Source organism: Lathyrus oleraceus, chromosome 1 (assembly GCF_024323335.1).
Source record: "Lathyrus oleraceus cultivar Zhongwan6 chromosome 1, CAAS_Psat_ZW6_1.0, whole genome shotgun sequence".
Lineage (NCBI taxonomy): Eukaryota > Viridiplantae > Streptophyta > Magnoliopsida > Fabales > Fabaceae > Lathyrus > Lathyrus oleraceus.
In genome coordinates, this window is record NC_066579.1 from 175,808,595 (window position 1) to 175,823,338 (window position 14,744).

Genomic DNA, 14,744 nt, shown 5'->3' on the forward strand with positions numbered 1-14,744 from the left:
TTCTCTCATTTTCAAAAAGGGCTTTGAATATGCTTTGAGTGTCTTAAAAATGATTTGTTTCATCTTCTAACCCATTCTTTTTCCATTTTTTTGAGAATTTGAATCTCATCTTTCGAGATATGTGATTGTTTAGGAGATTTAGTTATTGTGTTTAACATTTAATTGAAGATTTCTTGTCATTTCAGAGGTTTGCATGGTGTGTGTTGTTGTGGAAGGTTTTGACAAGTCCAGTGGAAAAGATGGAGGTCCTTCTCTCGAAAAAATTACTTTGGTAGTGCTATAAGGAAGCCTGCAGAAAAAGGGGGAGTTCTTCTCAATCTTCGGACAGAACAACGTTCAAACCGTAAAGATCATGGAAAGTTCATTACAGAACAAAGACTTTAGAGTAAAATTGTTGGTTCTTGAAGATTCAATACGTTTTCATGTAAATATTTTACGTGGATTCAATTTTGGGTATTGTGTACAAGTCAAAAAAAGTCCAAATCAAATATTTTATATTTTCTTATTATTTAAATTGAAATTGTATTGAAAATCTTGTGATTTGTCACAAGCTACAGTGAAAGAACAAAATTTTCAATGAAAAACTATTGGACTATGGTGTAGGCTTATCAAGGATGAGAGTCGAACTAAAAAATATGATATACTTTATTCTCTCTCTAATTTAGTTTCCTAGAATTGGGTGTTTAAATTGTTTTTATCTCTTTCCTAGAATCATATTTTGTTAGGTTAATGCCTTAGATTAAGTGGAGTATAGAACACAACACATGCCAGAGACCAAACAACTTGTGGTATAACTACTGCAGAGAGAGATACAACATGTTCATTTCAGTGCTAGTAATTTTGTGTGTGTGCATGTTTTGTCATGTAGTGCTCATCCTTATCCTATTTTCTATCCATCTCAACTAGTGCGTGTGTCCACAAGCTTGTAGCACGTTTTTACTATTGTTGAGACCACTCATCACTTTCAACGTCTTGTGGATCTAAGTTCTTCTAGGAAGTGAGTTTTCATTGAGGTTATATTCCTGACATAATAGAAATCTACATTAGATTACTCCTAAACAAGCACAAAACACATAAAACTCACACTAGAGAGCTCGAAGCTAACTAAGCTAACAACAACAAAACATACCTAATTCATCCTAATAATTCTTATCAAAAGAAAATAAATTCAAGTAAAAAGGGCTTAAATATCTAATAAATAGTAAATTATCATCCCTCCCTTTATATCTATTTTTCTTATTTAATACACGAAATTTATAATTTTTTTATTTGATTATATTACAATCTTTAAATTATATTTTGAAGGGACAAATTAATAATTCATTGTCTTATCTTATTCTAGTTATTTTTAAATTAGTTGTTATTCTGAATAATAATATTAACTAAAGAAACATATTACAATTAAAATTTAAGAATAACTTAACATATCCTAATATCTAAAGAACACAACATTAATGTTTTATAACATCATTTTATTTTAACGTATAATAACTCTTTTACACACATAAATATAAACTACTAGAATATATAGTGAAAATTGTTTAATTTGTTTGAATTTTGTATACACGATCATCATGATAATATTAAATAATTAGTCGGTTGAATTGATTTAATTTTAATTGTACAAAGAGTTATCAAGTGTGTAAATATGTTAAATTTGACACATGTGTCGACGGATCTTGACATGCACACACATTTCCTCTCGGTCAATATTTATTAATTGTCACATCCTAATTTTGATCCTGAATCACCGAATCAATAAATTCATTATAATTTTTGCATCTCTGCATATCATAGCATGCATTCCATGCCACAAAATATCTAAAATGTCAGTCGAAATAAATTTTCGGATCTACAGACTGATCGGTTGAATCAATTTTCAAATATGTGTCAAATCCATGAGCGAAAAATCTCAAAATCGAACTTGCAGACGCCAGTTTTATTAATCTACGGTTAGCGTAGTTTAACTTGGTATGCTCATTTTATTTTTTCGATTATTTTTTCAGTCACGTTTTGATCTGCCTGAGCGTTTTAACCGAACATTTTTATTTCAAAATATGATCAAAACCTGTATATTTTCGAGAAGTTTATTTTTTGCTGATCGTTTTGGTGTATTCAGTTTGTTTTTTCGGGCGTTTTCGCATCCAATTTTTATTTATTAATCAAAATAATCACTATAATTAATTAGAATTATTTGTTTAATTAGGTGGATTTTATGTTTGTGTTATCTCATTATTAATTTTTTTAAGATAGAAAAAAAGATAAGAGAAATAAAATAGGATGGGAAGTGGGCTTGCTTGGTCTCTCACTCACCTCATGCACTCCTATATTCTCTCCCACGAATGCAGAAACCTCCCACTTGATATTTTGGACATTGGAACACTATAAATAGGTAAAAAGTTTCATTTTTCAAACCATCCAAGCTTAGCACAATTTTAAGCACTGGAATTACCGATTAAAGTTATAACTCGTCAGATCGAGGGGTTATAGCACTAGAGAGCATTGAGTTTGTACTAAGTTTTGAGCACTTTATTTTTTCGAAGTTTAAATTTGTCGTCATTTATATTTCTTTACAAGTCTTCAGCAATTTATTCTGTACCAGATTAAAGCCTCTGTTTGGAGCATGTTTTTAATATATTACGCATCTTTATTATATCGCTTTGTTTATTTACTCTCACTTTACTTTTCTCGTCTCACACTTCTTCTTTTATTTTCAAGTCTTATTTCTCGAACCGTATTGCTTTACTTTTGTTAATTGCATGTTCTTGTCATTATTTCATTTTCAAAATCAATTTCTAAATCGCTCTTTTCAATTCAATTACCTTTATGAAATGTTTATTTCTAAGTTTCAAATCTATGTTTTTATGTTTGTCATAAACATGTCCAGCTAATTTATTGAGGCTGGGATGTGAGGACCATTATTTAGCGGTACTGTAATTGTTGTTTCTTTAGGATTACAATTGTGGGTTGTTTTGATTTTAATACAATTTTTCTGAACTCAATTTAATCGGTCACTACAAAAGTAGAGCTGTGAAAATGTCGAGTAAGATCGAAAGTCGTCCAACACTAAATAATAAAATTTATTTGTTTTTTATTAACGAATACCGCGAAAGAACTTTGTTAATTAATTAGGAAAGTCTAATATTTCTAGAAAGAGGTTTTAAAACTATTTGCGGACGCGTTTATAGGTCTAGGACCCAATTACCTGAGTTAAAGCATGGAACCCTTTAAAGTTAAATCAAAATTACTTTTCAACTGAGTAAAGAGTCCAATTTCTTAAAATATGATTTACTACTTTAACGCAATAAACGCCGGTCACACGTGACAGTGAACTATATAATTAGAGAGTCAAATCTGGTTTTGAATACGCGAAAGCGACAATTCCTATTTAATTAAATTATTTTCAAAGTAGAAAATATTACCCTGTACAGTAATCATATTTAGAAACAATCAAGAGTACTATTGTTTGATGAGAGCCACATCCCCGTATTATTTGTCTAAATTTATTAAAGTTATTTATTTCATCTCTTCTTTTCTTAATTCATTCGCCTTAGATAAACACCGTAGCAACTAGAAACGATAGATTGACAGTTAGGTCTATGTGGGATCGATATCTTTTAAAACTACGCGATAAACTATACACTTGTAGTTAGGTAATTCAATAGACTCATAAAGTCATGACCAAGTTTTTGGTGCTGTTGCCGGGGACCAATACCGTTAAATTTCGTAACCTATTGTTACACCGTCTAGATTATCGAACCCTTTCTCCGGTCGATGCGAAGACCCAATAGTTGAACCAGAAAGATGCATAAGAGCTTGACTTTTTCTCCAACAAATCAAAAGAGCAATGGCAGAAGACCAAAACCGTAGGTCACTTAAAGAGTTTGCCTTACCTTCTAACGAAGAACCTCATTCAAGTATTATCAACCCAACTATTACAGATAAAAACTTTGAATTGAAACCTGCTTTGTTGCAAATCGTGCAACATAACCAGTTTGCTGGTCTCCCAACAGAGAACCTAAACCAGCACCTAAAAGTTTTCATTTAACTAGCCGACACACTAAAATGCAATAACACTGCTCCTGAGGCGACACATTTATGTTCACTCCCTTTCTCCCTCATAGAAAGATCGCGATCATGGCTAGATTCCCTTCCAACTAATTCCATCACTACTTGGAATGACCTAAAGAAAGTATTCCTTGCTAGATACTTTCCAGCAAGTAAGACCGCCATCCTACGTAACCAAATTACCAGATTCACTCAATAGGATGGTGAGTCCCTTTTCGACACCTGAGAAAGGTACAAAGAGCTATTAAGAGCTTGTCCACATCATGGATTAGAATAATGGTTGATCATCCACACCTTCTACAATGGACTTCTTTACAACACAAATATGACTCTCGACGTTGTCGCCGGTGGTGTGCTAATGAACAAACCATACCCCGAGGCATGCGCACCCATTGAGAACATGGCTCAAAATCATTACTAGTGGGGTACAAAGCGTACACAAGTATAGAAGAAACAGACTAAAGGGGGTATATATGAGGTTAGCAGCCTAGACCATATGAATTCCAAAATGGACGCCATAGCCTAAAAGGTCAAAAGCTTAGTCATAAACCCTATAGCTACCGTAGTTGTAGTACAATCCAAATGCAAAATATGTGGAACACCAGGACATGTGACTTCCGAATGCAGTCTACTAGCTGAAACAATCCCAGACCAGGTCAATTATGCCCAAGGAAACCCCTATTCGAACACTTATAACCCTAGATGGACGAATCACCCAAACTTCTCTTACAAGAACAATAACTCTATTTCCCCCCAAAACTCTACATCTCAAAGACCAACAGGTTTATAAGCCCAAAGACCAACATAACCAATATAAACTTCCCCTCAGAAGTCAAACCTTGAGAAAATCATGGCAAATTTTATCACGACTCAAACTCAACAGAATAAAGAATTCATGAACCAAAACATTCATATTAATGAACTGATTACATAATTAGGAAACAAGGTTGATGGAAACCCAAATTTCTCAAGTAGCATAACAACAAGCTTCTCAGGCTACACCAGGAGGACTGTTCCCTGGAAAACCTCAACCTAGCCCTAAAGGCCATGCTAATGTTATTTCGTTGTGAAATAGAACTCAATAATTGGCCTAAAATTCCAGAACCACAAACATAAAATGTTGTGACTATCCCATAAAAACAAATAGAGGAACCTGTAGAACCTGGAAAACAAAGAGAGAAGGATATTAAAGATAAGGAAGCAGTGAATGATAACCAACAGAATCGAACATATGTACTACTGTCACCCTATATACCAACGATTCTATATCCACAAAGAGTTAAACAAACCAAACAAGACACCCAATACAAGAGGTTCGTGAAAGTGATCGAAAAACTTCATGTCGAGATACCCTTCACTGAATCCATTACCTAAATACCATCATATGCAAAAATCCTAAAAGACATCTTAATGAACAAGCGCAAGCTCGATGATCCCAAACCATTAGAATGCAATGCGATTGCTGAAAACAAATTAGCCAAGAAACATAAAGATCCTGGAAGCTTTTCTATACCATGTGTTCTAGCAAGACATGTTATAGACAAATCATTACTGGATTTTGGAGCAAGCGTAAGTTTGATGCCTTTAGTAGTTTGTAAAAGATTAAACATAGGAGACATGCAACCAACTAGGATGTCCCTTCAACTAGCTGATCGATCAGTTAAGTACCCGATAAATATATTAGAAGATATCCCAGTTAGAATTGTACAACTCTATATCCCTACTAACTTTGTCGTAATGGATATTAAGGAGGATGAAGAAATTCCTATCCTTCTAGGAAAACCATTCTTATCAACTACTGGAACCATGATTGATGTAAAAAGAGGAAAAATGACTTTCGAAGTAGGTGAAGAGAAGGTAGAGTTTATCCTATCCAAATTTCTAAAAGCACCCACCACAGACGACTCTTTTTATGCAATTGATATCATTGATGAATGCATAAGAGAGTTGGATAAGGAGAAACCTATCGAAACAATAAAACTACCCTCGACGCTGTAAGACCCCAATTTTGGCCCTAAGATCCCTCATGGCCCATATCATCTCATATCATAGCCTCAAGGATCATTGCATGCCTTTGCTTCCCTCCTAGTGGATAGGTTGCCTTGTGTGTATGGTTCTTGATCACCAAGCATGTTTTGCATTTGTATATTATTGCTTTTCATATGTTTATCATCCAAAAAGTACAAAAATATTGTCAGTCTAACCTTGTTGCTTGCAGTTGAAGCAATTATCAGCAATTAGGTCAAAGACAGTCAACAGTCAGTCAAAGCAATGGATGATGGCCATTCTTGCAGAATTTGGGCACCATGACCAATAATCAAGAGTTCACACAACTTGGGACATCATTGGAAATCAAGGTCTCAAGGAATTAGGGTTTGGAATTCATCAGAAGTGGTTCAATCATGCAAAACCCTAGAAAAGTCAACAGAAAGTCAAACTTGGTCAACTGGCCATTTAATCAGTGATTTGATGGATGGAATTGATTTGAAGGAGTTCATTCATGCTTATATAAGCCTCATATGTCATGTCCAACCTCATCATGGAAGAATTTGAAGTCAAACAGAAAATTTCCAGAAATGGAAACTGGACCTGTAACTGAAACCTGCCATAAATGGAAAGTCTTGATCCTCAAACTTACATCATGATACAAGCTTCAAATGAATTTTTGCCCAACATGAAAGTTGAAGATCTTTTTCTCCCATTTCCAAAAAGTCCAAGAACTCTCAATTCCCATGTGTGGTTGGCAAGTTATGATCGAATCGATTTCAGAAAATCTTGAACTTCAAAAGGCCATATCTCCCAAACCGTTTGGCCAATTTTGGTGGGGTTTTTTCCTACAAGTCACATTTGATCCCCTCTTTCCAAAAATATAAATTTCATGAGCCAAAACTTCACCAATCAAAATGGCATATTTTGACTTTTCTCATTTAAATGCAAGTTTGACCAAGAGTTGACTTTTTGATATAGACATTTTTTCAACATTTGGCCAATTGGAACAACTCAGAAATGTCATTTAGAATGTGTTTGCAAAGTCAAAATATGCAGTACATGAGGCCATTGCTTGGTTGCTTGAATTGTAAGAAAAGTACAATCTCACCATACTTGTCCATACCATCCCACAACCATGCCTTGTACCTCAAAAGAGCAGCAGCATTATGCAGCATTTTTTCTGTCATTGTGCACACATTATGCAGCCTAACCAACAGCAAAACAAGGGCCATTCACTACTTGCTTGAATTTTGGAACAAAAGGACAAATGCAATCCTCCACATTTCCATGGCCATGCCTTGTACTCACAGGTAGCAGTTTTTGTGCACCTTTTCTTCTGTCAATTACAAACCACTACAGGCAATACAACACAACAGGACTTGACATTCTCAAAAAAAAAACTGCACTTTGGCCATTTTCAATTTTCTGTCCAAAACACCACAGAACCTAAGCCTTGCATTGATGTTTCACCACACATTTTCATCATTTTGAGAGGGGTTAGCATCCATCAAACACATCACAGCAGAACTTCATTCTAAAGAAAGAACTTGGCTTTGGCATTTTGGCAAGAAAGCTGTCAAAAACTCCAAAGTCATAAAACTCCAAACCAAAACAACAACATCAAACAGAACATTGTCCTCACTTTGAAAGTGGCAGCAACCAACATACACTGCAGAACCAACCTGCTTCAATCATTTTCCAAAAACTCACTCATTGGCATTTTTTCAAACTCAGTCAAGAACTCCCAATGAACTAAACCCTGGCCATTGCTTTTCACCATCTTTTCTGCATTTTCTAAACCTAGAGAATCACAGCAGCGCAGCAGAATTGCTCACTCTCTCACTTTTGCATTTTTACTCTTCTTGCAAATTTCTGTCAAATCCTCCAAACCCTCGAGCCTTCTTTGGTTCTCTTCATCATCCATCATCATTGCAAGCCCATTCCAAGTGTGAAACCCTTGCTGTAACTGCATCTTCCTACTCTGTTTTCTTCAAGCCACAACAATGGTGAAATGAGATTTGAAGACTTCCAAGCATTGCTGAGCCAAACAACTTCAAGACTCCATCATTCCACAGCATGAAGGCCATCTGTTTCGAGCTGTAACCACCAAAACAACACTGCATCTCGAATTTCTTCAAAAAACAAGTAAGTAATCGACCTCCTCCTTTCACCGAATCATGAGATGTTTTTGATAGCCCTTGCCTTGCTGAATGTTGTGAGCTTTATATCATTTGATTTGGTTAACCATGTTGCAAGAAATCTGAACTTTCACTTTCATGAACAAATATGTTTTCCTTCGATTTGGTTTGTTTAGGTTGTTTTAATGGAAATGAACACCATATTTATGATGCTTGATGCTTACTGATGCTATTGCCATGCTTGTTTGTCGTTTCTGGTAATTTTGTTCTTGGTCGAATGTTGTTTAAAGATGGTGAATACCCTGCTGCTGTTTTGCTATCTTAAGCCGTCCAGAAAAAACCATATGAATTGTGTTGGTTGTGTTTGGTTATGGCTGTTTGATGCTGCATGATTGTTAGTTGATATTTTGTTCATGAAGTCATGTTGGATTTCGTTTCATGCTGGCTTGAATGGGCAAGACATGTTGCTGTTGGCCAAACCCTAGGGTTTATGTTTAAACCCAGAAAATTCGAAGCTCATTGGTGGGTTTACTGTTCCATTGAGGAACCACCAATCACAACATTTTATTCTGTTTGCCAAAACGCAGCGTTCAAGTTAGTGAAGCGCGGAATTACATAAATGCCACGGTTGACCATTGCTTTGACCCTCTTGCCTTGCTATGTGCTTCATGTTTCATCAATTTGTGCATCAACTTCAACAATTAATTTCTCATCCATTTCAACTCCAAAAATTCTGAAATTTTTTGCATGATGATCACAAAGATGTCTATTATTTAATCATGATTTTTAATTAATTTTCCATTGGCTGGATTTTAATTGATAATTATTTTCTTGACATGTATGCATAAATGATACACATTGCCTTTCCTTTTGTGAAATTCTCATGATGCATCCTATGAGCTTGAAATTTTTTGTGGTGAAACTAGACACATTGACCTTTGTTTCTATGTAGAGTTTATACATTTCTCATTTGTGGTTTGCTAGTTGTGATTTTTTGAACTAGGGTGTGACAATTTGTGTCACACCAATGATATGCAAATGTATGATTTTTGTTCACATGTCTCCTGGCCTCCAAACAACTTGAAATTTTGCATAAATGATCTCTCACATGTCTAGTTTGTGTATGAATTTTTCTGGAATTAATCTTGCTGTTTTCCATTTGATTGTGAATTTTCTTCCATGCTTTGTCATTTGTTGACTTTTTGTGCTATACATTGCCAAATCTTTTGTGAAATCCTCATACCATATTGTATGATCATGAAATTTCATAGGTGATAACTAAACTTCTCAAGCTTTGCATTGGTGTTAACCTCACTCATTTCTCTTCTGTTTTCAAATTGATATGATTTTTTGAAGTTGACCCATGCTTGTTGACTTTCATTATGCTTACTTGAATTTGGTTTGACTTCATGATTTTACTTGACTGCCTTCCTCTCATCCAAATGCCATGAAATTTGACATGTCTACCATGATAGATGTTAGGTTTGAATGTGATTTATTTCATAATTTTTGAGATTGTTTGGGTTGACTTTTGGATGAAGTCTTGCTGTTGACCTATTTGTGCTTCTTATTGCCATGCTTTGCATTCTTTTATGTATGAAATGACAATGATGCATGATTTGAATGTGGGCCCAATTGAGATAGCTTCTTAAATGTTTGACTTTGACTTGGGTTGACTTTCCTTTGCTGTTTGACTTTTTTTCTTTCATATTTGACCCTAGGCTAGCCCTAGTGGTCTTTTGAGCTTACAATTGAGCTATTGTTTCAGGTTAAGCACCAATGCCTCAAAGATCATTCAAATTTGATTGAGTTGGATCATATATCACGTGCTAACCCTTGTTTTGTAGGTTGACTCATGTAACTTGAGTCTGTGTGCCTTGCACAATTGGTCCCTCTGTGGTTGACTATTGGTTCATTTCCTTTTGATTTTATCTGTTGAACTGTTTACTAATTGGTTTGCCTTTTTCAGGTACTTTAGTTGCTTAAGTTCTTTGAACTTGCTTGCTTTGCTATTTAGCATTTGCTTTGAGGTATAAACCTTTCTTCTTCATGTAGTCTGGAGTCCCGGTCTGTTATTTGACCGGGCAAACTGTCTGAAGTCCTCCTTAAGAGGCAATGCCTGTGTGTGTTTAAAATTGTCCCAAGCAGGAAAAGTCCTTCAAGTAAGGCAATTGGTGGAAGGTAGGGATAAGCAATCTATCCCCCACTATTCAGTGTGTCCTCTCTTTGCTCCCATTACATGGTTGAAGCATTGAGATAAAAACCCAAGATCTATCGAGTCAATAATGTGGAAAGAGTTCCATCTTTCTGAACTCCCACACTTTCTGATATGCTCTCCCTGATTAGGGATAGAAGCAATGAGGCACACCCCTCATCTCCTATTCATCTGCTTCACCTTAGCCTCTCAATGGCAAGGTTAAGAGCGACCTTCACCTATTACAGTGGACTTTCAAAGTCAAACCCTCTTGTGTGAGCCCCCCATTGTTTGGCTATAGAGTGTGCTGTTTGCTATTCATTGATTGATTGATTGCTTCATATGCACTTGTTTGCCTGTATGCTATGCATTTATCATCATCAATTGCCATTAATGCATGATCATCTCATTTGCTTTTGTGATGCTATCATTGTTGTTTGCCCATTGAGGACAATTGTAAGTCCATCTCTTTTGGCCATTTGCTCCTATGATATGGAAGGATAGAGTGTAAGACCTCATTGGTCACTCATAGCTTCTGTTTTGTTTGTTTGATTGTGAGGAAGCAATTGTAAGTCCCTGCAAGTTGGCATTTGCTCTCCTGTGATCATGTTGCATTGTTTGATTGTATGTGAGGATACAACTGTAAGTCCCTGCAAGTTGGCATTTGTTTCCTAGGATCATACTGTGTATGTGAGAGTAAGCCCAGACAGATTGGCATCTAACATCCATGTTTTGCTTTTGTTTGTTTATGTGAGGATGCAATTGTAAGTCCCTGCAAGTTGGCATTTGCTTTCCTATGATCATATGTTGGATATTGGTATAAGTCCAGACAGATTGGCATCCGGTATCCAAGTTTCATTTTGTTTTAGGAGATTAGTATAAGTCCATTGAGTGGCCTCTGATATCCAGTTTTGTTTTAGGAGATTGGTGTAAATCCATCTAGTGGTATCCGGTATCCGCTTTTGTTTGTGAGATTGGAGTAAGACCATTAAATGGCATCCGGTATCATTTGTTTGCTTACATTATTATTATTCATTGCCTATTCCAAAGGACACACTTGAATCATCTTCTATATGATTTCAAGAGGTGAACCTTCTAAGAAGTTTTACGATCCATATTCATCCATTCATCCTCATTAGGTCCTAAACCTTTTCACACCTTTACTTCCAAACTTGACATAAGTGTTGTGCAAACATCTTCATGTTTTCCAAACTAAAAACCTGGACCCAAGTCCTTGACTTTTTCAAACTCCATTTTCATAATACTTCTTTCAAATCAATCTTAATCATACTTTGACTTCACTTTCATAATCACAATCAATTAACTTCACTCATTCACTTGTTTTGGCTTTGTCCATTGTTAATCTTTTCATGCATTAGCCATAGGTTTCAATTATCATTGCGGTTGATGTAAATCTTGCCTATCCTTAGTGAGTCGACAGTAAGACTTCCGTACTAAAAACAGGGTTAACCCCTCCAGTACGTCGAAGCTATCCTCGCATGGTGGATGTTGGTCTTGGTCGAGTTTTCTCCCATTGATAATGAAAAGCCTCAGTGCTATTGTTTAAAATTGAATCCACCAACCTTTTGGAAATCTTTTAGCCGAACTACGGCGTTTTGATCCTTACCTTTGATGGAAGGTACGTAGGCAGCGGGTTCATCCGTTCAAACCCAATAATAAAATTGTATATTCTTTTCTCATCATCCCAATCATGTTTGCACAATACTTATGTCATAACAAATAACAATTTAGTACAACAAGTGTGAAAAGGGCTCCCTAGGAGTACCTAGGACGTAGTGGGTGCCTAACACCTTCCCATTGCGTAATTTACCCCTTACCCAGACTCTCTGATCTTTTTATTAGTTTTCTACGTGTAAAACTTCTTAGGCTTTTGTTCGCTTTTTAGCCAGTCCTTTGGATAAATAAAAGTGCGGTGGCGACTCGAAAATCATTGTATGCTTTGCTTATGGTTTAATCGATAAATCATATAGCGACGAATACACCGCTACAGAAAAGTGGCGACTCTGCTGGGGATACTATCGATCCTTGGTGGTATTGCCTACTTTTCACCCTTGTTGTGCTATATTATTATCTGTTATTTGACATATTTTTGTACAATTTGGGATAACTGTATTGATTGTAATGTTTGAATTGCTTGATATACAATTGCTGTTTGCTTTGGTGATCTGTGAGATGAGTTCTATACCCGAACTCGAGTGCACTCTAGGATAGGAGAATGGCATAGTCTTGTTGACTGGTGTGGAGTATTCCTTAGCCAGTTGACTTGCGAGTCCATTCACTTGGTGGAGGTCATGTTGGATTAATAATGTCACACAAGTCATTTGTGGTTAGGCATTATTCTTTCAATCATGTGCCGCAGAAGCCAAGGACCGTAGTTACCAAACCCATCTTGGCCTATTTTTAGGACCGTAGTGCGGAGGTCGTTCAGATGTCAGTTCTGATACGATTGTCACGCGATACTACACTCATGAGAGTTTCTCTTGAGAATATTCTTGGAATACGAGTATTCGTTCCTCCGATAATATTCGAAAGATGGAACGATGATTATGGGAACCTCTGATAGAACATGTCTGGCAGGTTTAAACCCTAGTACACTCCCTTTGGGTGGTTCTTAACCGAGACTCCATGCTCGTGACTCTCAACAAACCCGTGATTCGTGGTTGAGTCGTTCAAACATTGTTAATATCAATGGATCCCGGATCAGGTGTAAAACCTAAAATCCACCAAAGCGGCTGGTTGATATTAAGAATGTCTGAACCGGTTCATGTACCGTTAATATCAATGGAACTTGGGTGTCGATAAGGTGAAAACCTAAATCCACCAAAATGGATGATTGATATTAGGGATACATAGAGCTTTCCCACGACCTTTGTTTGGTGTGCTTTGCTTGATCCTTGAGTGTGTTTGTTGCATTCATGCATTCACGCATTCATCCGCATTCGTGTCATCACAAAAAGAAGATTTTCAAGGAACTTAAAAAAGGGTTTATTTGCAAAATTTTCAGACATGGAAAGACCAAAGAGGCATACAAAGAAGTACAGCTTTAGACAGCCCGATGTAAAAGAGTTAAGGAATCTGACATCGTATGTACTAGATCCCTTGGGTTTCAAAGCTCGCTATGGGAAGCTTCTACCACTGCTCACCACTCAGGTTGACGAAGGGTTGATGAGTACTCTGGCTCAGTTCTACGATCCGTTGCATCACTGCTTCTTATTTCCGGACTTCCAGCTATTGCCAACCTTGGAGGAGTATTCTCATCTCATTGGGATTCCAATTCTGGATCAAGTGCCGTTCAGTGGCTTAGAGGATATTCCATCTGCTCGAGAGATTGCCAGCTTGTTGCATATAGATGAAGAACTGATTAGAGCTAACCTGACTACCAAAGGCGGAATTCAGGGTTTTCCTTCCGAGTTCCTCATTGCCCAAGCTACCTTTTATGGGAAGGCCATGAGTGAGGATGCCTTTGAGGCTCTATTCGCGTTACTCATCTATGGATTGGTGCTATTTCCCAATTTCGACAAGTTCGTGGACATGAACGCCATTAGGATCTTCTCGGTTCTTAATCCAGTTCCGACTTTGTTGGGTGATACATATGTCTCCTTGCACCTGAGGAATATGAAGAATGGAGGAGTCATTGTCTGCTGTTTACCCCTGCTGTACAAGTGGTTTATTTCGCACTTGCCGCAGACAGTTGCTTTCAAGGAGAACAAGGGATGTCTACGGTGGTCTCAGAGACTCATGTCTCTCACCAATGATGATATCACTTGGTATGATCGCGTGTATGATACCGTCCAGATCATCGACTATTGTGGTGAATTCCCTAATGTGCCCCTTCTTGGTACATGTGGTGGGATTACCTACAGTCCTATTCTTGCACGTCGCCAGCTTGGGTTCCCCCTGAAGGATAAACCTAATAGCATTCTGTTAGAAGGTGTGTTCTTCCAGGAGGGTAAAGATCCCCAAGGCCTGAAAGCCAGATTTGTCCGTGCATGGCGCAGTGTTCACAAGAAGAGTAGGAATGAGTTGGGCCCAAAGAACTGCATTGCTTTGGAGCCATACACCTCTTGGGTCAGACAGAGGGCTGCTACCTACTTGATGCCGTATGATTATCCAAGACCTACACCGTTGGATGTGGCTGGGCCTTCAACCCTCCCTACCCAACGTGTAGAGGAGTTGAGAGAAGAAGACCTTTCGCGTGCTTGGATCCGTGAGAGGGAGGAATTGCTGCAGCAGCTCAAGGAGAAGGACGCTATGATTGAATTCCTCGAGCACCGAGTGATCGATGATCCGAACGACGCTTGGACTTCTCTGCTTCCTCAGTCTTCCAAATTCTG

At 37.2% G+C, this 14,744-nt stretch overlaps 1 protein-coding gene and 1 non-coding gene across 2 annotated transcripts; one reads left to right on the plus strand and one right to left on the minus strand.

Moving 5' to 3' along the window:
* Nucleotides 1-4,231: 4,231 nt before the first annotated feature.
* Nucleotides 4,232-4,338, minus strand: LOC127116678 (small nucleolar RNA R71). The gene has a single exon (XR_007801480.1). It is a non-coding gene; the product is annotated as a small nucleolar RNA R71 (small nucleolar RNA).
* Nucleotides 4,339-5,478: 1,140 nt separating this feature from the next.
* Nucleotides 5,479-6,066, plus strand: LOC127098050 (uncharacterized). Its single transcript, XM_051036552.1, has one exon. The coding sequence runs from the start codon at nt 5,479-5,481 to the stop codon at nt 6,064-6,066; it is 588 nt and encodes a 195-aa protein (XP_050892509.1).
* The last annotated feature ends 8,678 nt before the right edge of the window (nt 6,067-14,744 follow it).